Source organism: Lepeophtheirus salmonis, chromosome 2 (genome assembly GCF_016086655.4).
Source record: "Lepeophtheirus salmonis chromosome 2, UVic_Lsal_1.4, whole genome shotgun sequence".
NCBI lineage: Eukaryota > Metazoa > Arthropoda > Copepoda > Siphonostomatoida > Caligidae > Lepeophtheirus > Lepeophtheirus salmonis.
The window spans coordinates 8,930,891-8,952,633 of record NC_052132.2 but is presented as its reverse complement, the minus strand read 5'-3'; the positions used below and the strand labels follow the sequence as shown (position 1 = coordinate 8,952,633).

At 30.3% G+C, this 21,743-nt stretch overlaps 1 protein-coding gene across 3 annotated transcripts in view; it reads right to left on the bottom strand.

Annotated features, from left to right (window-relative positions):
- LOC121132502 (neural cell adhesion molecule 2) overlaps positions 1 to 21,743 on the bottom strand; it is a 295,780-nt gene that overhangs the window by 73,815 nt on the left and 200,222 nt on the right. For all 3 annotated transcript variants that reach the window (XM_040727918.2, XM_071894191.1, XM_071894192.1), the window contains 2 exons: positions 18,141 to 18,506; positions 2,303 to 2,413 (listed from right to left, as the gene is read on the bottom strand). In XM_040727918.2, the coding sequence (XP_040583852.1) occupies positions 2,303 to 2,413; positions 18,141 to 18,506 (477 nt within the window). The remainder of the gene's footprint in view (positions 1 to 2,302; positions 2,414 to 18,140; positions 18,507 to 21,743) is intronic.

Sequence of the window (21,743 nt, the reverse complement as noted above, 5' to 3'; positions counted from 1 at the left end):
GTAAAACATCATCGATCACTCTAAACTTGTTTCCTAAATTATCCAAAATTTTATCTCCCCGTAAAAAATATCGTTCTCCAGTCGCAAATAAATCCAATGGTGCTTTATCAAAAACATATCTTCCCCAAGGAGTCCAAAACCAAGTCAAATTTCTTGATTTAATTCCGTTGTTCAAATACCTTGTTTTGCATCCATTGTCGTAAAAAATCTGCCCTTTGTAGGTAAACTCAAAACAATATCTCTTTGAGTACTCATTGGATTAATTGGTCGATAAACTTGATCATTCATTTTTTTAGATTTACACAAAGTTTAACTTTCCGAATTCGATTTGGAATAATTACTAATGGGTGACATCATTTAAAAGCCTTGTCCCTACTTTACACATTTCTTCATGTGATCAATATCTTTCTTTACTTTATCTCTATAAGTAAATAGTGAAGGTCTTGCAGAATAAATTGAATGACGTTTTACCATCTATTAACAATATTTTCATTGTTTCTCGATTAATTGGTTAAAATTATTCTCCATAATAGAAAACATCATCGAAATACCTCATCTTTGACTTTTTAATTTACTCTAAATCTTCATTCATTTCGATATTGAATGTTGCTATTCGAATCTGATCGGGAAAATTCCACAAAATTAGCCAAAGCTCTTTATAAAATTTTCCTCATAAATAAACTTCAGTAACATTCTTACATATAATAACAGTTTCTTCTACTTGCATATTATTTAACACAAATGTTAGTTGTATATTTCCCATAATTTTCAACTTTGACACATCGATACTTGATAATTGAACGTCATCATTTTTCTCCCGCATTTTGGTCCTTAATTCCTTACTCTTCAGTTTATTAATATCCGCAACATTTATTTCAGCCCCAGTATCCAGCACTTCTCTTATCCTTTTAATTTTTCATTACGCCCAGAGATACCATTGTATAATTTACGTTCTTCCATACACCGCACTCACTTTTACTGTATATAATCCTATTTTTAAACACTAATAAAATTTCTTCCCATATGCTGAGGTGGAGCTTTTATAAGAAATTTCATTTCTTGATCCCTATTAGTGACACTTTCTTCCTCCAAAGGTAGTTTTTCTATTTTGTCAGAACTTATGCAATTAAATACTTTAAACATTATTTATATTATTTCACGGTGTTCTTCAACTTATGTGATGGACTCTTCAAGAGCTCGCTTTTGCTCTTCCATCAAGATAATCATCATTATCATCGTTGGATTATCCTTCTTATTTTCATCGACCAACATTACATTTCCTTCTAAAATGTTGACCTTCTCCATCAAAATATCATCTTCGTATTCACTCTTTGAATTATTCTTTAATTTTTTCTGTTAACTCGATTTTGAAGATTCTCTCGACTGCGAGAGAAACGATTCAATAATGATGACAATTGATTATTATTTTATTTGCACAACGTCATTGTACGATATCAATAGCTAAACAACTAATATATAAGGTCATGGTAAATCTCTTATCTTTATTGATTATCTTGTCCAATCTCTAGTGCGACGTTCTAAACTGTTTAGTAAACTAATAAAACCCCAACACTTTTCTGCATATGGATACAACTAATCATTTAAAAAATATAAGATATACATTTTTTACATTTCGTTACGTAACTGTGATTTTATATATCCATAATTTTTTAAAGTTCCTTTAAATCTGTTTAAATTATAATTTATCCCCAGAACTTTTAATTATGCTGATGAAACATCCTACAAAATAAATGCAGCTTTGTTATGTTGTAAAAATATATTTTCTTGGGATTTATCCGTCAATTTTTATAAAGTTTAGATGAATTGGATTAATTTGTATATATTTTAGTATTTCTTTTGTTTTTCCTATTTTTATTAATTTTTTCCTATTAAGGTATACGCTTTGCTACTAATATAATAAATCAATTTATTCCATGCATATTTGGCTGATTTTATCATAATGAAAGAACACTATGACTACAAATATAAATCTTGTTATTTTTATAAATTTACAAAAATGAATGTTTTTAAAACATTTTAATTAATCATTACGAGTGCAAAAAGTATGGATGAACTACTTAAAAAATTATAGAAATTTAAATAGAGTAATTTTGAGTTTAGGTCGACTCTGCAATATGTCATAAAATTCGTTTAATATTTGGATAAACGCTTTTGACCATTTCACTAACTACGTAATAAAAGGTGATATTCACTAACGGATACTTAATGATATCCAATAGTGAAATATATGAGTATTAGTCAATGTGTGTAATTGTATATCAAATTGGACACTGTTACTTACCCCCAGATGTGATACAAGTTGCTATTAATTGATCCCCAACTTTAAAGGGACCCAATCTTCCAACCATTCTTCGACCATTTGCATCTCTTACTATTGGTTTATTTGGGGGAACTGAAATATAAAAATACAATATTGCATTCATTATTTTGTTGGTAGGAAATTCTTTTTATAATTCATTTTTTTGACGTTCATCCATTAGTATCATTAGAAGTATGTCAAAAACAGGTGTATGTACTATTTGAATATAAATGATAAAATATACATCATTCTACTTTGTTCTTTCACTGCATGGAATACATTATACATGAATCATTAGACCTATTCAAAGATATACTTTTTGATATTTTTTCGCTTTTTCCCATGCTTAGAGTTGTGAGAAGCTTGAAAGTCAATTTAGTCCTATACCCTATCTCATTGGATTAAAGTTTTTCGAAATGACATTTTTGAATATTTTAAGTATTTTTTTGTACAAAAACACGGGAATGAAAGGCAAAAAAGACATTACACTAAAATATGATTCTTTTTATATAATACTTTTGAACTATTTTATTATATCAGTATCAAGATTGTCCAAACCAATGAAGGTAAGGAGAAACAGCATGTAACACGAAAAATAGTAACACTCCAATTTCTCAATGTTATATTTTCTTATATTTACACATTTTTTGGGGATAACATACTAATGTTTTCAAAAGATTATACACTTACCTCCGTTTCTTATTTTGGAAAAAATTTCCTTACACTTTTATTAATAAAAACTTAAAAATCATAAAAAAGTGATAATTTTTATTATCCATTTATTTTATTGAAGACATTTTTTTCAAACTTTCACTTCCAAATCGTTGCCTTTTTTTTCTACCACTTAGCATAGTTAAAGATCTTTTTTTATATCTCTGCAACGTCATTCACAACCCGAATATTATCTATATAATTATTTTTTCATGTATTTTTAATTTTCTAACCATTATGCAACAGACTCTTGAAGTCAATCTGACCTTACAGGGAGCAGGGATCAAATTTTCGCCTACTTTAAACCTTGATAACTTGAAGACGACATTATCAAATAAAAAACTGGCTACCAAATAGGAAAGCTATTCTCGTCAGTTGACGATACGTAGTTCAGTTAGCATCATGCCGTCATCATATGAGGAGATAAAGAGCTATAAGTAGAACGAGGAGCTTTCGAGGTCCGCCGTAGTCATGGCATTGGTTAATAATGGAGGTGAAATCTCCAATTCAACGATTGCTTCAACCTTAGGAGTGAATTTACGCACTGTTCAACGTATCTGTAAGAAGCTGGAGGACACCTGGGATGTTGACGCCACCATAAAGAGGGCACCCAAGGAGGAGGGCGCCAACAGGATGGTCAGGGACACCGACTTTGTCGACAAGGTGAAGAAGATGGTTGAGGATGACCCTACCAGGTCCATGAAGGCCATGGCGAGGGATCTGGGCTGGAGACAGACCCTGGGTGTGGCAACAGGACTCAGCACCCTGCCATGTGTCCAAAATCTCCATGCTGTGGTTAACCGAGAACTGTTATGACGTTGTAACCAAGGATTTGTGGCCTCCTAACTCTCCCGACCTTAATCCTTTGTACTGTTTTGTCTGGGGGTATGTCGAGAGACATACCAACAGACATCCCCATAGTACCACAGCCAGCCTGATGGACTCTATCAAGGAACTATTCGGCAACATGCACAATGAGATGGTCAGAAGAGCCTGTGGCCGGTTCAGAGGCAGTATTGAGGCTGTTATTGATGCCAACAGTGATTATATCAAATGAATGGCTACTTTATACCTATATGCTCGTCATAGTTTTAATTTTCAATAAAAAAGTTCAAAAATGTATATTTTGTGTTGTTTTTTGTAGAAAAATATGTTGGCGACAATTTGATCCCCGCTCCCTGTATATAAAGTATGGCTGGAAAAGTTGCGGTTCTGGACCAACAATAGTATCTATTTTATTATCCAGTTATAAATTGAAATATAGATTTGCCTTTTTTAAAGCTGTTAGGTTTTTAGTCGAATATAATTTCAGGCCTATATTCGTTTTTTTTTTTTAAATATCCAAAACATTGCTGAATATACTGTACGGAACCACTTTGTCTAATACTACATGTGATAATAAAACATGTTCATGACGACCTCTACTTTTGATAATTTTTCCGAAAATTAACACGATTTGGTAAAATTTCAAACTATTTGGAATTGACATTGGCTGCAAATGTTGAATTAATCTCCTTTTTTTTTCAAACAAAGTAAGGAAATTCTTCATGCTATAAAGCTTTTTCATTGGATCCTTATCATATCTCATTTTCTCAATAAATAAAAACATATTTTGGGTGTATTTACGTCTGGCCATCCATCTTCCTTGATTAATTGCTCGTTGGGTCTTCCACGTGCTAGAGGAAGAGTCTCTACAAGTGAAATTATAATATATTTTGCCATTTCTTGGTAACCAGCTTATAAAAATGTGTCTGATTTCAAAATTTTAGCCATCTTCTTTACAAAAATTCCTATTTTTCCTTTTAGCCCTATTCCTTAGCTAGTGATACTTTTTGGATGTTCTGTATTCAAGTTACCACGGTTTTTCCAATAGAAATTTTCTGGATACTGAACTTTTTAATCAACCTGTTCCAAAATGTACCTACAACACCTCCGTGTCTACATAATTGATTGAATAACTTTTTGTCAAATTTATTTTCGATAAGCTTAGTGGCTCTTCTGTGAATTCCAAAATTATGTCGAGGACCAGATCAATAATCCTATCCGTGAATATCCAGGCCTGTAATAAATGCATTGGATTGTCATTCTCGTATGGATCACCTTTATCAGTGGCACTTTCAACAATTTCCCTTCGGGATATCTGAGTGGGCCAGACACAAAAACAGCTAAAATTGCAGAATTGGATCCATTTAATCCATCTCTTCCTTTGATACTCAAAAGCCGTATGTGCTTATCATAAATTTTCAAAAATAGTTGAATCTCAATTTAAATTGTGTTTGTCATTATTCTCGCCAACAATCAAAATGGAATGATAGCTTGAATTGTTATTTTGGCAAGATCTTTGACAGTAAAATTTCCGTAATACCAGTCAAACTTTAAGGACATAAAAAGTATTGGAATGCTTGTGTTTTAATGTGGACTTGTGCACCACTGATTGTAGAAGAAGGGTGTATAATAAGTACAGTCTTAGTGAAAATCTAGTAGAGGTTTTGGACTGATACTTGTTTGTTTGCTGCATTTGAAGGTCCATTGATGTTGAAATCCTTGAATTTATCCATTTATACATTCTTCCTCTAAACTTAGCAATTTAAATCTAGAAGTACTTTGACCAATCCATTTATAAAATCTTAATTAATAAACGATTACAAACAATTAGCTAAGCTAAGTTGAAAATAACATCAAATAAGATGCTTTGTTCTTTTTAAATTGAGGTCATTGTATAGTCGTTTGAAAATATTATTATATTACCACTAAAAAAATGTGTAAATATAAGAAAAAATAATATTGATGGATGGGAGTATATAATTTTAGTACAGCTTTCTGCGCTAATAACTTTATTTCTATACTTTAATGGTACTGGAGAATCTTAACACTTAGACAATTAAATATATAAAAAGTATAATTCAAAAATAATCGTATTTTATTATAATGTATTTTTTGGCATTAAATTGTGTGTTTTATATATACTTTTTACACAAAAACTACACAGAATCATCAAAATGGCCGTTTAGAAAAACGTTAAGGGCAATGAGGCAGGATATAGGACATATTTTTATCCCTAAAAATGATTTTCGAGCTTCTCTCATCTTATAGTATGGGAAAAAATGCAGAAATAAGTTTTTTTCAATAGGTCTAATGGAACATGCACTCTTATTATAAGTTCCTTTTCTCCCCTGAAGTTCGATAATATAGAATCTAATAGTTATGAAATAAAAGAGAGAACTGGATTAATACTAATTGTGTAATGAATAAATATATATTTATATTTTTTGTGGATTATCTATAATCTTTATGTCATCTAGAAAATAGTTAATAAACCAAGTTTCTACAACTTCTTAGAATATTCATAACACAATTATTCTTATTCAGTTTCCTCTTTTAATTAATTACAGTTTGTGAAACCGAAATCTGAACTAATGTTAGTACAAGTAAATTTTATTATTATGATATCTCAAGAACAATAATTGAAATAAAACATGGAATGATATTTAATAAATGATCATATAATTAAGTTCTATTTAGCTGCCACAACAGCCTCTAAACGCATCTAAGGTCAAAGCAAGTCTTCTTGATGTAGGCTTCATACGTTTTGTTTCAAGTAGCAATGATAAAAGTCTTCAGGACATCCACATTCAACCTCTTGAAAATTCCCTTTTTTTGTCAAAAATATAGATATTTTTCCCATTCTCCAAGGTCTAAACCAACAAAATATATAAATAATTTTGATCTTAGACCTTGGGTATGCCTACTACAAAATCCATATGGCTTGATCATCGACTATTTAAAACAAAATGCAGCAAAATTTTAGATATTATTTCTTGGTTTTTGTTTAGTTACCCTGAGGTTCATACTATATACAGTGATACCAAATTGAAGCTATACAAAATGCTTGAATATGGAGACAAAATATTTACGCATAGTTCAAAGAATTCCACTGATGTTGTGTAGAGACTTTGGTAAACTAAAGTGATACATTTCTCTATTCCTGTACCACAGTCTTATATTCATCAGAATATAAATTTAGATCAAAGAGTGTCGGATTTTCTTTGCTGAGACAGCTCAAATTTTGAAAAATGTTTCTAAAAAATGAATATTTGCCTTAGCTTGAAATTGTAATAAAACTATATATTATTATGTGCAAAATGCTCAATGTGGTCCAGGAAGAATGTTTTTGAATTTAAAAATACTTCATAGAGTGTGTTATTATTATAGGTAGAACATTTGTATTAAACCGCAAAAGTGGTCACACAGTAGTAGGTGTAGATTATGGCCAGGGAGTTATTGATCCTCTTTAGGTTGAAGATAGTGTCCTTGCCGTATTTTAATCCTTGAAAAAAAGAATATCTTAATGCCACAAATATTCCTGACCACCCAACGGGCTTAATGAATTGCATTTGGCTTGTCCAAATGGATACATTGAGAAAGTTTCTCACCCAGCATGGTCATGAAGAGTTCTGCCACATCTCTTTAATCTATTCTTGTACTTGATTATTCAGGGAAATTGAATACGACTAAAATTATACTTGTTATATTGTTTCAATACTTTTTTTTAATTTGGCCGGGAAATTTAGGGAATCCTTATTTAACTTGTCACACATTTTGTCAAATGTTTAAATATTGAATTGTCATGTCAATTTTACCAAACACAGTCAGCTATGACCTTCCAATTATTATTTGTCATTTGTGATGGCGATCAGCAAATTAAAATACATTTCTCCCTAGTTTTTCTTCTATTAGCTTTGCTACACCTTTTACTCGCTGAAGTATCAAATAATATAACAATAATGTTGTTTGTGAGACCCTATTTATTTATTAATTCCAGGATAGAATTGCACTGTCGGATTCCTGTGGAAATTTCTATGAAGGGTACGCCAAGAAGTTTTACTTCTTCATAGGGTGGAACACCAAAAACAAGTACAGCAAGACTTTCCACCACTTATATTTCACCAAGAACATCCTGATAAGTTTTCAATACCAATGTAGAGTGCAATAATCTAACAAATTTTCCTAACAACATTTATGTTTTGCACTAGTTATAGTCGTAGTGAGTATCTATTTTATTGCGTCTTGTACTTGAGGCTGTTATAACAAAGTCCGCTATATGTGTACCTTTGAATTTCAACATTTTAGATACCATGTCTGTTGTCTGGATGTCTGACAGTGACAACCGATCTCAGTACTTCAAATCTTTTTAATGGTCCTAACTAATCGAGGAAATTATAAGAATATCGTACTCCATTTCGATGAACATCCCGTGGTTTTTTCAGTGTATTCTGAAAAGTCAACGATACCAAAGTCTTGAATGTTCGCTGGATGTCCATCACTTGAAATTTCCTTAGTTTTTACTCCATCAGCAGTCGCTGATGGTAACGTTCTCTATTTTCTTTATTTTGGAATATTTTCTTACCATACTTCTTCTCAACCCCTTTGTCAGGACCTGACAAGTGTACTAGGCGAGTGTTCTGTTGGTCCAAATAGAAACTGATATCCTCTTATTTGGCTTCCTTTGTGAGTAAGATGTTACTTTTTACTTCCTCCAAAGTATCATTTGATCCAATATCAAATAACTTGTCTAAGGCATGTACAAAATCAATTAGTTTATCTCCTCCTGTACTTTACACGAAAGAAATGAAATGGTTGACTAATTTGGTATAGTTTTGGTTTTAATCCTGGCCATACTCCCAATTGGTATAACGGCATCCACTGTAACAAAGGCTAGATAAATATTCTTAATGTTGAGATTATAATTCCTAAAATCAAAAAAACCCTGGCAATTGGAAAAAGGTTTAAAAAAAAAAAAAAACATTTTTATATTACTAACTAAAAAAAAACCCTCCTCCACTCTTAAATATCATATTTACACATTTAGTAATAAAAGCTATGGTAACTTTAAATTGCCTATCAACTACAAAAGTGCCTCTTGCTTGCTGCTTAGTTAAAATTTCATAAAAGGAAAGAATAATTAATAAGACGATATTTAATTTTATCTTAACGTCATATACTCTTCTTTTTTTTTAATTTAGGCTTAACGCAATGTAATTAAAATTATCATCCGTAAATATAATAACTTATTTTTGTATTTTATATAGTCATAGACATCATTGAGTAAAATATAATTTTGTATACAAAGTTGTGGGATGATTTCAGAGACCAAACAGCTTAGCTTTAGGTCTCTTTTAAAATAATATATTTATACATATATTTCTTATTCTTTTATTGTAACGATCACTTTCGATTACTTTAATTACAATTTGCGATATACACAAAGGGGTAATAAAAATAATTTGTTTATAAAAAGTGACGATAATTTGTCGAAAAATACAAATACCGCCCACACTTAATTTTGATATAAATTATTGCAGCCTGCATTTAAGTTGATACGTTTCATGTATATTATGATAATAATTAAATTTCATTCTAAATACATTTATTTATTCATCAACTGTTACAAATTTGTCTTATAATTTATTGTCGATACTGTTGTATTCTGTTTCTATAGGGAATGCACGTAATTTTAATGAAAAAATATGTTCTCCATAAATATTGGTTAAATTAGTTTATGCATATTGACATGGTAATTCAAAATGACGTAAGATAATAAATATCATAATGTAAAACCTTTCTATCCTTTATAAAAGTTTGTTCAAGTGTATGATTTACTTATAGTAATTGTGTTTGTGAAAATTTATGACTTATTTTCTTTGAGTAGATGTGCCCCAACTTGTTTGGCTATTTAGAAGTTTATTTAAAGCTTACAATAAAATTTCACTTCTGAATTAAAATGTTTTAGATATTTTGAGAATATAAAAGTCCTCAAATAAAATATTGGGACAAATAAAAGTTAACTGAAAGTTAATTGTTAATTGATCTCAGCTATTTTTTCATACATAATGATAATATTTTCAATATAAGATGGCAGTTCTCAGTCTCTTTGGGGGTGTTTGGGTCAATAACGGTAGGTAAGTTTTCAACCAAACAAATTTACAATACATTTTTTCAACATAGTCTCTTTGTAACTCTTTACACTTTTCTCGGTGATCCCTCCTCCTCTAGAAACCGTCCAAAAAGTACTTGGGATTTTTTTCTGCAAAATAACTATTCACGGGACACTTATTGTTTTGGCTCAATTATTTCAAGTTCAATTGATTTAGACACCGCAAATTTTAACACAACAAACCTTGATATTTCTCCTATTATTTGAGTCTATTTAAAGGTATACCTTTATTTACAAGTACTGTCATATTCATGTTAAAGTAAAAAACTTAATAAAACACCCTTGCATTTATATTTGAGTCTGTGTGTATTTTTTTTTTTTTTTGGTTTAATTTTTTTCATTTTGTTCATGAAATACATAACGGTTGAGTCGATCAGTCTCAAATTTAGCAAGTAGACATATAAAATAACCAAATACAATTTCATTTGAGATCATTAAGAGGCTTTATTTTAACCAAAAAAAAAAACTAATCTTCTACCTCTATTTCGATATTTTTCTGCTTATTTTAGTCTTTTCCACCTTCCCTTCTCCCATTGTCTCTTTGTATATCCCTCTCTCTCTGTGTGGATATATCTTCTACATTTATTCGTTGTTTCTACTCCCTTCCATTTATCACTGCAACGCAGGCATACTCTGCTGGTTAGATTTATAATTACATGCTCATTCATTCTTAATTTACAAGAAAAAATTTGGTTCATTAAAACCCAACAAATTTATATTGCATTTTTGTAGATTTATTTGAAAACACTGCAAATTTTGGATGAGAGAAGTAAAGTGTCCAATTCAATTTTTTAGACTGATGAGTTTGATTGTTAGCGAATTTACCCAGTAGACCAAAACCATGTCACATAGAGTGAAGTAAAAATAATTATTTGCCGATTTTGTAAGTTTGCCAACAAATAAAAATTATGTGTCGGATTGATTTTTATAGAGGCACATAAATGCTATATTGGCTGTATTCTGTGGTTCATTATCGTGCAAGAAGACCTATTACATGACGACTTAATAAGACTTGCCTAGAGAGACAGAAGTTGTCGTCCAAGATTTCCCGGAGGATGTGGAGAAGTCGTATATTCCCCTTAGCGGAGAAATAGTTCCAAAACATAATGTTTCTACCTCAATGCTTGACGGTGGAAATTGTATTCTTGGGATTATAATCATTCATACTACATTTTTTGTTCATATAATGATTCTCACTCTTAATATAAACCTACAATAAACAATAGAATGCTCATTTCTCTGTCAGTAAGCGAACTCACAAACTTAGCAAGGGATCAAATAGTTATTTTCTTACTTTATGTACTAAGATTTGAGAAGAATTATATGAGTTACACAGTGTGAAATACTTTTCAGAACTGTCTTAAATCTTTAACTCTTGTTGGGTTATTTTTATTTGTGGTATATCGAATAATATTTTTCATTCTCCATGTAGAATTATATTTTGCACAACAATTATTTTGAGAATAATTTTTCCTTGTCTGTAATTCAGTCAGAAACAAGGTTTCCTTAATACATTCATAGTTTGGATATGCATTTTCAATTATCTATATTTATACAAAAAGTTTGTCTGTTTTTTTAGGACTCATTTTTTACAACGAGTGTGTGTAGTTATGCATAGCTAAACGTGTCATATTAAGAAAAAAATGAAAATCGAAATAGATATATAAAATAAAGATTAATGTGATTTTAGATGAGGCAAACTTGTGAAAAATTAGCATGTGATTCAATATAAATACAATACTAGTTTTTTTAATAATTAAAAAAGCATATATTCAAAATGTAAGCTTTTAAATTAAGAAAAATAAATGCATAAAGTAAAACACTATTGAAAAGTAATTAAACAATTCTAAGAGTGACATAAATTCAATTTTTACTCATTTATAAAAATAATTATTAAATATGTATAGATTTTAAATCTTATTGTTTTAAAATATAACATTTATTTATTAATTAAAAGTTAAATAATTTTTTAAACAATATTATTTTGTACTTTTTATTAATATTTCATCCAGCAATAAGTTCATAGTTTATTTAGTAGTAAGGATTCATGTGTGTTCGAAAAAATCAACAGTTTACTTTTAAATGCGGTTATGATTTTTATTATATCACTTTTTCATTCTACACTTTATAAATGAAATATTTAAGACCCAAACCTTAGATTATGTTAAAGATTATTTATAACATTAGATTTTTAGCCATATAAAAGCTTCTCAGTGATTTATTATACTCAGTGATCCATTAAATAAATTATTTTGATATGTAAAATAAAATAAACCGAAAATCGACGTGATTATCTTGAAAATTTGAAGAATATTTTAGAAGAAAGGAACATAGGTTTGGTAATCTTTAATTAGATAAGTTGTAAAGAAGGAAATTAACATCAATTCTACCACTTATGTATCAATGAGTTATTCTGATCTCGATCCTAAATTATACTCCGACAATTACAAGTACTTACTCTTCCGGAGCAAAACCTCATTGTTAGTATCGGTATAAAATACTATAAAGACTGCGGTTCTATTAGTCTGGTATTAATAGAAAATTTCAGTCGTACTACCGGTACTTATCGGTCTTTTATCGAAACTAAAAAGGGCTTAAATTACATAGTTACTACTAACTAGGGTATTTGAGTTGCTGTTCAATTACGTCATAATGTATTATCTCTTTCAAAGAGACAAATACCTGTAGGAGATATGTTACTACAACATATTATCATACGTTTTAGTTATCATGCATTATTTTTTTAGTTTCTTATAATCTTCAGTCCTAGCGATAAGTGAAGAAAATAAAAAGATAGCGGGGACCGTAGGACTGAAAGACCAATTTATTAGTGAAAAAAGATCGGACTTATTACAAAAAAAAATACTGAAACGGGAGGGAAAAAAAGACTGATATAGCGATCAATCCTAGGAATGATCCAACACTAATTGTTAGTGATGAAATTCTGATAAATTTTTAGGTTTGTGAGTATATTTATATATTTTTTTTTTTGAGTTGACAAACTGAAGTGTGAATTTCCTTTTCCTAAGCTGTTGTCATTACTATTTAATTTTTGAGGAATAAACTTACTTTTCTGCTACATTCAACATATTATTGATGTATAAGAAAATGGTTTCAACATTTGCGTGTGATCATAATGTTGGAGAGTAACCCTTAGGTTTTTTTTGTAGATTTATACTGTAAGTCGGTGTTGGACTCAGAGCAGAATTGAGGATAGCCATCTGATTTAATTATTGAGGCATGGTTATTGGCTATTTTCATCTCTCCCTCGTTCTTCATCGCAGCTGTTTGTAGCTCTCCAATTATACATCTTGGTAACTTAGCTGATTTCCTACCAAAAAGTACTCAATTTGTCAGGGTTATCATGTTGATTTATGGTTTATTTAATTAATATGCCCAAAATGTTTCAGATTCACATGACTACTTATTGTTACTCTTTGTTTTCCATAAGCAAAAACCTTAATTATTTATTTATACTTAGATGTTCTTTTTCCACGAATTTATACTAATAATGATAACAGAAATAGATTGAAAAAAAACCTCCCAGTTTATAGGATGTATTTTATAGACCACAGATTTAACCAGATCATTATTTTGGTTTACAATAGAGCACGTGTTATATAAAATTCATCAATATGTATATCTTTAAGACTTCAGAACTATGTGTTGGATTAACTTAAATATATAATGCTTCAATGCAGAATAGAACTACAGGATGCGTAGACAAAATTTGCCGCTTCAAAAAACAACAACTACCAGCTTATGTTATAATATTTATTGATAAAATAAAAATGAATATCTTTATTAGAATATAGAGCAGCTATCCATTCAATGTAGCCGCCGTCTGCGGCAAAACTTCGCTCAATGCGGCTAAAAACCGAGAACAGGCATTTTGGATCTCTGTTGCTTCTATCACACTGAATTTCTCCTTGATGCAGGTGAAGAGAGACTGCTTGGTGTTATGGGAGGAGCGGTTGGTCATGTTCTCCACGAAGGACGAGACAAAGTAGTCCTACGGCTTCAAATCTGGTGATGAGGGAGGCCACCAGGAGAAGGGTACGAACACAGAGCATTGCTTTTCAGCCATTCTTGCATCCGCTTAGTTTTGTGGGCCGGAGCCGAGTCCTGCTGCCACATCCACATCCTGTCGCTGACAACAGACTTGATCCACGGCCACACAACGTCCTCCAAGACCTGCAGGTAGATGTCCATGTTCACTCTGAGGCCTGCCTCGAATATGTGGGGCGGCAAGACATGACCCTCACTTGACACAACCCCAAAGACTATGCCAGTGGCCGGAAACTTGGTCTTCATGATCCTGGGGACGTTTCTGTTGTTCACGGCAATCCAGCGTTGGTTTTGGGTGTTGTGGATTTGATCCTGAACAAAATTCTTCTCATCAGAGAAGAACCAGAGCATGTTCGGCGACTTTGGGTTCTTCAAGATGTTCAGCTGCCTGAAGCTTTTGAGCAGTGGCAACGCTTGAGTCTTTTCAGTCAGAAGTTGGGCTGTCTGACGCCTGTAGGACTTGCACCTTAAGTCCTCCTTCACACAAGTCCTCACGGTCACTCGTCCAACCCCACAGTCCCTCGCCATGGCTCTCTTGGAACGCTGGGGGTCCTCGTCGATGATTCGCCTGACCTTGTTGATGAAGGTGACGCACCACACAATCCTGGTGCTCTTCTCCTCCTTTTTCCTCCTGTCAACAACGTCCATCGTATCTGATGACTCTTCCAGCTGCTTCCTGAGACTTCTGACCGTTCTAACTGGCATTGACAGAAGGCCAGAGATGTCATTATTGCTTAATTTCATATGATCACTAATCATAATCGGAATAGCAGCGCAACTACGATCTCTCTCATTGAACATAATTACTTTTCTTGGGCACTTAAAATGATGCTATCGCTACAAGTGGTAAACAATAACTGAAGGCTATAACTTGGGATATTTTTAAAACCAAAAACAGACGGATCAGACATCAGCTGATGGAGTAATGTCGTCTTTAAAGATTTTGTCCACGCACCCTGTACTATCAATTAATCAAATCCGTTTTCTTTTGAATTTTTTTCGTGAATTGATGCGTGTAAGGTTTTTATAATGTTTAAAATTTAGAACAGTTAGTTCAGTTGTTATAATATATTATTTATTGACATATTATAAAATATATGAAGTTAAAATTGCAGTTTAATTGAACAAAATTTAGTAAATCTATAATGGAGTATTGTCTTTTAGTGTCCATATTGTAAAGACCAAACTTATCATTTAATAAGAGATTTCACTAATTTTTCAGTACTTAATTTCTGTAAAATGAAGGAAATTAATTTTCCTTTTTTTTATTATGTGGTCAGGACAATAAAAACATTTTATTCATCATTAATTATTCAAAATAAAGGATGCAAGACAAGATACCTGTAAAATAATTTTGAAATTGAACCTAAATCTGGTAATTATTTGACTTTGATCTGTTTACCAAAAGTTTTAAGTTTAGCTAGGTATCAAATAAAGTACTTAAGATACTAGACACACTCCCTATGAAAAATGTAGTATTTTTGTTAAATGAATATAAAGCCATAATATGATAGATCCCATCAACTACCACGAAAATTCGTGTATACCTCAATAAATAGTTTTTATAAAAAAAAACACAAAATAAGGGAATATAACGCACTATACGGGGAGTCAGAATAACTACAAACACCGTATTATTCAAAATCCGTTACCAATAAAACTGCGTTATCCATGGACTCCATATAGATATGCACAAAGATATTTTCGGAGGTTATTTTTGGTCAAATTAAATGCTCAGATAAGTAATTTATATTCATGTGGCTTCTATGTCAAGTCTTTTATCGGTTAAAAAGAGTTGATATAATCCGAATTATGTTCTTATTCATATTTATTAACTTGTCAAAATACATAGTTTAAAAAAAATATATACTTTTCCAAAAATCTTTTAAATTTTAAATTTAGGCATACTCGAAACAATAATCACGAATCTGTAATTAGTTTTTTTGTATCAAATCTGATTTACAAGAACTTTAGATAAGTTTACTTGAGTATTGTTTCCTTTTTTGGTTTTAAAGATGCAGTATTGATTGGTTCCTCAATATTATTGAGGAAAAAAAAATAGAATATTTAAATAATAATATATAAAAATATATTAATATTTAGATATATTTATAACAATTAATTTGATAGAACTTTAAAAGTTTAAACACTTCATAACCAGATACCCGATGGAAAATTAAAACTTACACACTTGTATTATATTGACTTGAAAGGTTCTGTGTGAGGAAATGAAATTAGAATGGTCTGCAATTGTATAGTTAGTCATATACCACATGCACCTCCTGCTTTTCGAATTTTAAAATAAGCCAAGAAATGTTATGGCAGTGAGATTCCAGGTTCTTCTTCGTGCGGGGCATACTTCAACAGAGATGGACAATGACAGGAACTGCATGTAAGACAATTTTAATGTTAAGAAGAAGCTAAACCACGGCAAACCCATAGACAGAAAGGAGGGCTCCGGAAAAAACCAACTATAAATGTGGATCACTTCAAGGACGCCCCGGATCTGGTTCCCAGAGGGATACAAGCTTAAAACAGCAATGTACATCAACGTTTTAAAGGTAAAGTTGCTCTGCTGGGTCCAGGCAAATTTTCCCGACAGTGAGATTGTGTTTCAGCAAGATGGGGTCATTACTCACGCTGGAAATCGTACAAAGACCTTCTTAGCTAAAAATATGACTTTGTGTGGGACAAGATTATGGGGCCACTATACAGTCCAGATGCCAATCCCTTCAACTTTTCTTTCTGGCAGCGCATTGAGAGGAGTGCCTGTAAAACCCTTCATCTTAATGTTGAAGCAATCAAGGCATCTGTCGACGAGGACTGTCATGGACCCAAACATTACTCGAATTACTTGCAACTCTTTTTGCAAGAACCTTCGCCGTCTGTGAGGCCAGTGGTGGCAAATACAATAAATCAATTTGACATTAGCTATGTATCAGAAAAATACAACTCAAAGAAATTAATTTAATACAGATTTTTGTTAAATATATAATTAAAGTATGGCAGGCTACAACTTTCTTTTTTCTTTCAAAGTGTGTAAGTTTCAAGTTTACAAACGGAATCTCTGCTTCTAATAAAATAAAATTAATATTGCAGCTTCACTAAAGCTTCTAAAAACCAAATACTCTTATGCAAATAAAAACCTATTAATTTACTCTTCAAATAAAATCCTTTGGCGTAAAAAACAATTGAAAAAATGATGCATTATTTTTTTTTCCAAGGAAAGCCCTTGAAATATTGTGGTTTATTAAGATTAAAATTTTATTTTCTTAAAATTAGATAATCGCATTTCACATAAGAGCACATGTTTGAAATTATCACGAAATTTTGCAAAGAATAAATTGTCACAAAATTTTGCAAAGAACAAATTATCTCAAAATTTTGCAAAGAACAAATTATTTTTCATGTCACATTAGGCTTTTCATTATACAAAACTTAGTATTTTTAAAAAATACTTGAAAATATCAAAGCAAAATTTGTAGATATATTAATTAGATACAGAAAAATTAAATACACTTAGTCAAGTACAATTAGTATTGAATATGGATTCAAAAGATATGGTTTTTGTTTTCTTATGCATGGACTACTTGATAAATGGAAGTCTTTTGACTTCATTTTTTTAACCACTTGAGTCATAGTCTGATAATTGAGTCTATTTATATATAATTTATAGAATTAGAACTGTTAATGTAAAATTTGTATTAAGGTACATTTTTCTTTAGTAATTAGTTTGAAATACATACATTTAATATTATCATTATTTTGTAACAAAAAATTCTTCAATTTTTTATACTAATTGTTACGATCAAAATCTGTAATAAAAAATTGTAATTGCTTAAATTTGTCCTTAGACAATTATAAAATGTTAAACTTAATATATTCAAAATCTTTTTTTACTATTATTCATTATGGCAACAAAAACATTGATTTATATAGGAAAAGTAAACATGTAGTCTTGATTCTAGATATCTAATCTGTACTCCATAAAAATCCATAAAAATTGATGAAAAATTATTTTACTTTGCTGAAAAAAATTATACAGACCTAAAACAGTCAAATTTATTATGCTATTCTTTGTTGGGGACTTTTTAAAGTCAGTTCTACATTTGAAAGTCCCACTATCTTCTCTTCGGACTGGATCAATGGTCAAAATCGCCTTTTGAGATGTAACTTTCATGCGACCTCGTTGTGCTAAAACTGTATCGTCAGAATAATGCCTGGATGAAGTGAGACTTCCTCCATCTCTGGCGTCAAATGTATAGATAGGAGATGCTTGACCCTCTTTATACCAAAGGACAAGTAAAAGTTGATCTCCATGCTCAATGGCAGATCGAACATCACATTCCAATGAAGCCGGAAATCCCACAACACCTACAACTTGATTCGATGGTAGAACCTCATTATCAACGCCTGCAACAAAATAAAAGAAATATTTATTCATTGCAACCTATAATATGTGAGTATATTAAGTTGTTATAAGTAGAATGTAAACACAAAACAGCTGTTTATAAATTTAGTATAAATTACATTTGAATTATTCACTGAATCATCATCAATTTAGATAAACAAATTATTCTTATTAAACCCTTGGAGAAATTTCAAATTGTACTTAAAGTAGCCCAAATGGATCGTCACAAAAAGAGTAGGAAATTTATTGATTTTATTTAAAAGATCAAAGATCAAATGAAAATATAACTTATAGCTTAAATTCTATGAATACAAGGCTTATAATTTACTCATATTAGTTTAATAATTATCGGGCTATATGTATATATCTTGTACAAGTTGCGATTTTGTATAACTTGTCTAAGCAAGTTATACAAGTTGCAACCCAAAAATAAGAAAAATATTTTTTAGTGATGGATTTACAACAGTGAGTAAGAGGCTATTATAATAATTGAATGTTCCATGGATCACCTATAAAATTATTTAATAATTTTTGTTTATTTAATACAAATTACTAAAATAAAAGTATAAAGTCGCATATTATAAAGTTCAGACGCCCAGAGTTAAATAACTCACAAATACGTAATAGATATGTGATTTGAATAGATCCAAATAAATTGATATTATCAATTTATATTGGATAATTAGAATGATCATCGCTGTACAAATTTAAAACGAATTCATAGCAAATTGTACAATATGTCTATATCAAAATTAATAATATAACCAATCCCAAATGAAAGGTGATAAAAAAAAAATTATTATTCAATATTCTTGATGACAGTCCCCTAGGGAGATTCTGGAATTCCTTCTGAATCCTGAATATCAGCTTGGGATACATACTCCAGAACTTAACTGTGCTCCACACAAAGAAGTATAATTTGGTTGAGAATCGGTCTGCTCGGAGGCCAAACAGTGGGACAAACAAAGACAAAACGGACAAACCAGGTCAACATTTTCTTTGCAATGTCTTGTAATCACATCCACACTCTTATAGGTCCTCCTTGACTCTCCACTCGAAGCATTTAAGAAGTTTGTTATCTCAACATTGTCTTCTTTGGCGATCGTAACAAGGAAAATCTGTCGTTAGTATTATTGTGTAATAATAACTTTGTTGATCAATGACATTTTTGTTAACTAATGCCGAAAATTTCTTACTAGCCCAAGGAACTTTATGCGTAGTACCTGCTAATACACAGTTGTCGCAGGAGATAACAATTCGTTGTTAAATAATGACCGTTTGCTGTTTATTTAAATAAAATAATAATTTGGGATTTTCTCATTTGCCACAATCTATTGAGTGACAGATTGTACCGATATTTTAACCATTTTATTGGTTATCAAATATATATTATTAGTTAGTAAAAATGGCCCAATGATTTTTGGAAATATTAATTATGCATACAATAAATATAAATTATCAAAGGAGGTCAGTAATTAGTTGAATATAGAGTCACACAGAAACGACTTTACATCAAAAAAGTTTATTTTATTTTATTGAACTTATGTTTTTTTTGCTTAGTAAAAAATGTTTTGTTTTTGACATTTTATTTTTTTGTCTGTTGTTGTTTTATTTAATGAAAAGAATTATAATGGGAAATTTTTTTCAATGATTTTACATAAAGCTAATATTTACAGAGATAGTCACTGTATGAGAAAAATTTATGACTTATATTTGAAACTATATTTATGTAGTTTATTTTTTTTAATCTGTCTTTTACATTTTATAAATATATATATTTATAGTCTTATTTTCCTACATTGACTCTCTCAAACAAAATTATTATGATCGCTTCCCTTGAGACGACTCACAAATAATTATTATCATTTTGGAAATAGTTTTGTTTTATATCTACTGCGTCAGTATAAAAACGATACTCAACAAAAATCAAAATAGGAGAAAACCCTTTATAGAGATCAATATTTAACAAATGTTGGAGTCACTTATAGACCTTTTATTTATATTTGTTGCAGGAGTTAGGATACACAAGAGTTATTAATATAGTTTAAAACCTTTTTATGATTGAAAATACTTATGTTGTCTCTGATATGACATTTTAAATAAAATACGTCAGTTCATCATTCTCATTAAGGATTAACTTTTGGTAATTTATGATCCATTTTTGGCCCCTCCTATGGGTTACAAAGAATAAATTGATATTATAAATTAAGGATAACTTGTGAAAGAATGTAAATGTAGTAGTCTACACTCAATTTTGAGAGATATTTTTCTTGCACCACATTAATGCTCGTTTGTTTATTTAGATCATTAAAGGAAAAAGAAATCAAGTTAAAAAAAATATTACAAAAAGTACTTTGTAGGTTTTCTAGTGATTAAAGCTATCAAAATCACAGTTTCATAATCCAATAGAAAATATATTTAAAATATAAACAAAGTTATTCTTGTTTAAAAAAATTACTGTTTTAAAAATTCAATATAAAATGAAAGAATATAAATAACCACGTGTATCCTTGCTTAAGCCCCACTCATATCAAAGCCGGCCGTGATGTTATATTGAATTTATTTAATTATCCAATATAATTTTTTTTCTGTACAAATAAATTATTACAAAAAGTACTTAATTACTTTAAAAAATAAGGGTTTATATAAAATATTCATACCTAATATAATACTAGTAAAAATGAATTTATATTTTTTTTTTTGCAAAAAAAATAAGATTGTCTACATTTTCCGCTAACAATCAAGACCGAAAATTCTGCCACAATCTCTTCAACCCTCAAAAAATATATTCCACTTGATACAAATTTACCTGTTGTTACAAGATATCGTAAAGCTAACTTTGAAACATTTGGAAATTTATCTAAATTATTTCACCACCATATGAGGGTATAAGTCATTGGGATGCATTATATTATTTTACATATATATATTTTTTCTTATTCTATTTTTTTGGATAATATTTTATTTATTTTACAAATATTTTTAGGCGCTAGAGATATTTATGATACAAAATATATGTTCAATTTTGTAAAAAAAATAACAAAGATTTGAAAAAAAAATAATCAAAATTTTATAATAATAAAATATATCATTATATAAATATATGTAACGCACCAAGGGTAAAAACGTACTGAACTGTAAAGGTTGTACCAAACCAAACCGTAGTATAACTCTGTACCGTACCACTATCCTCACGTCAAGTACTGTAAATCCTTCATTTAAAATTATTCATTTGATTT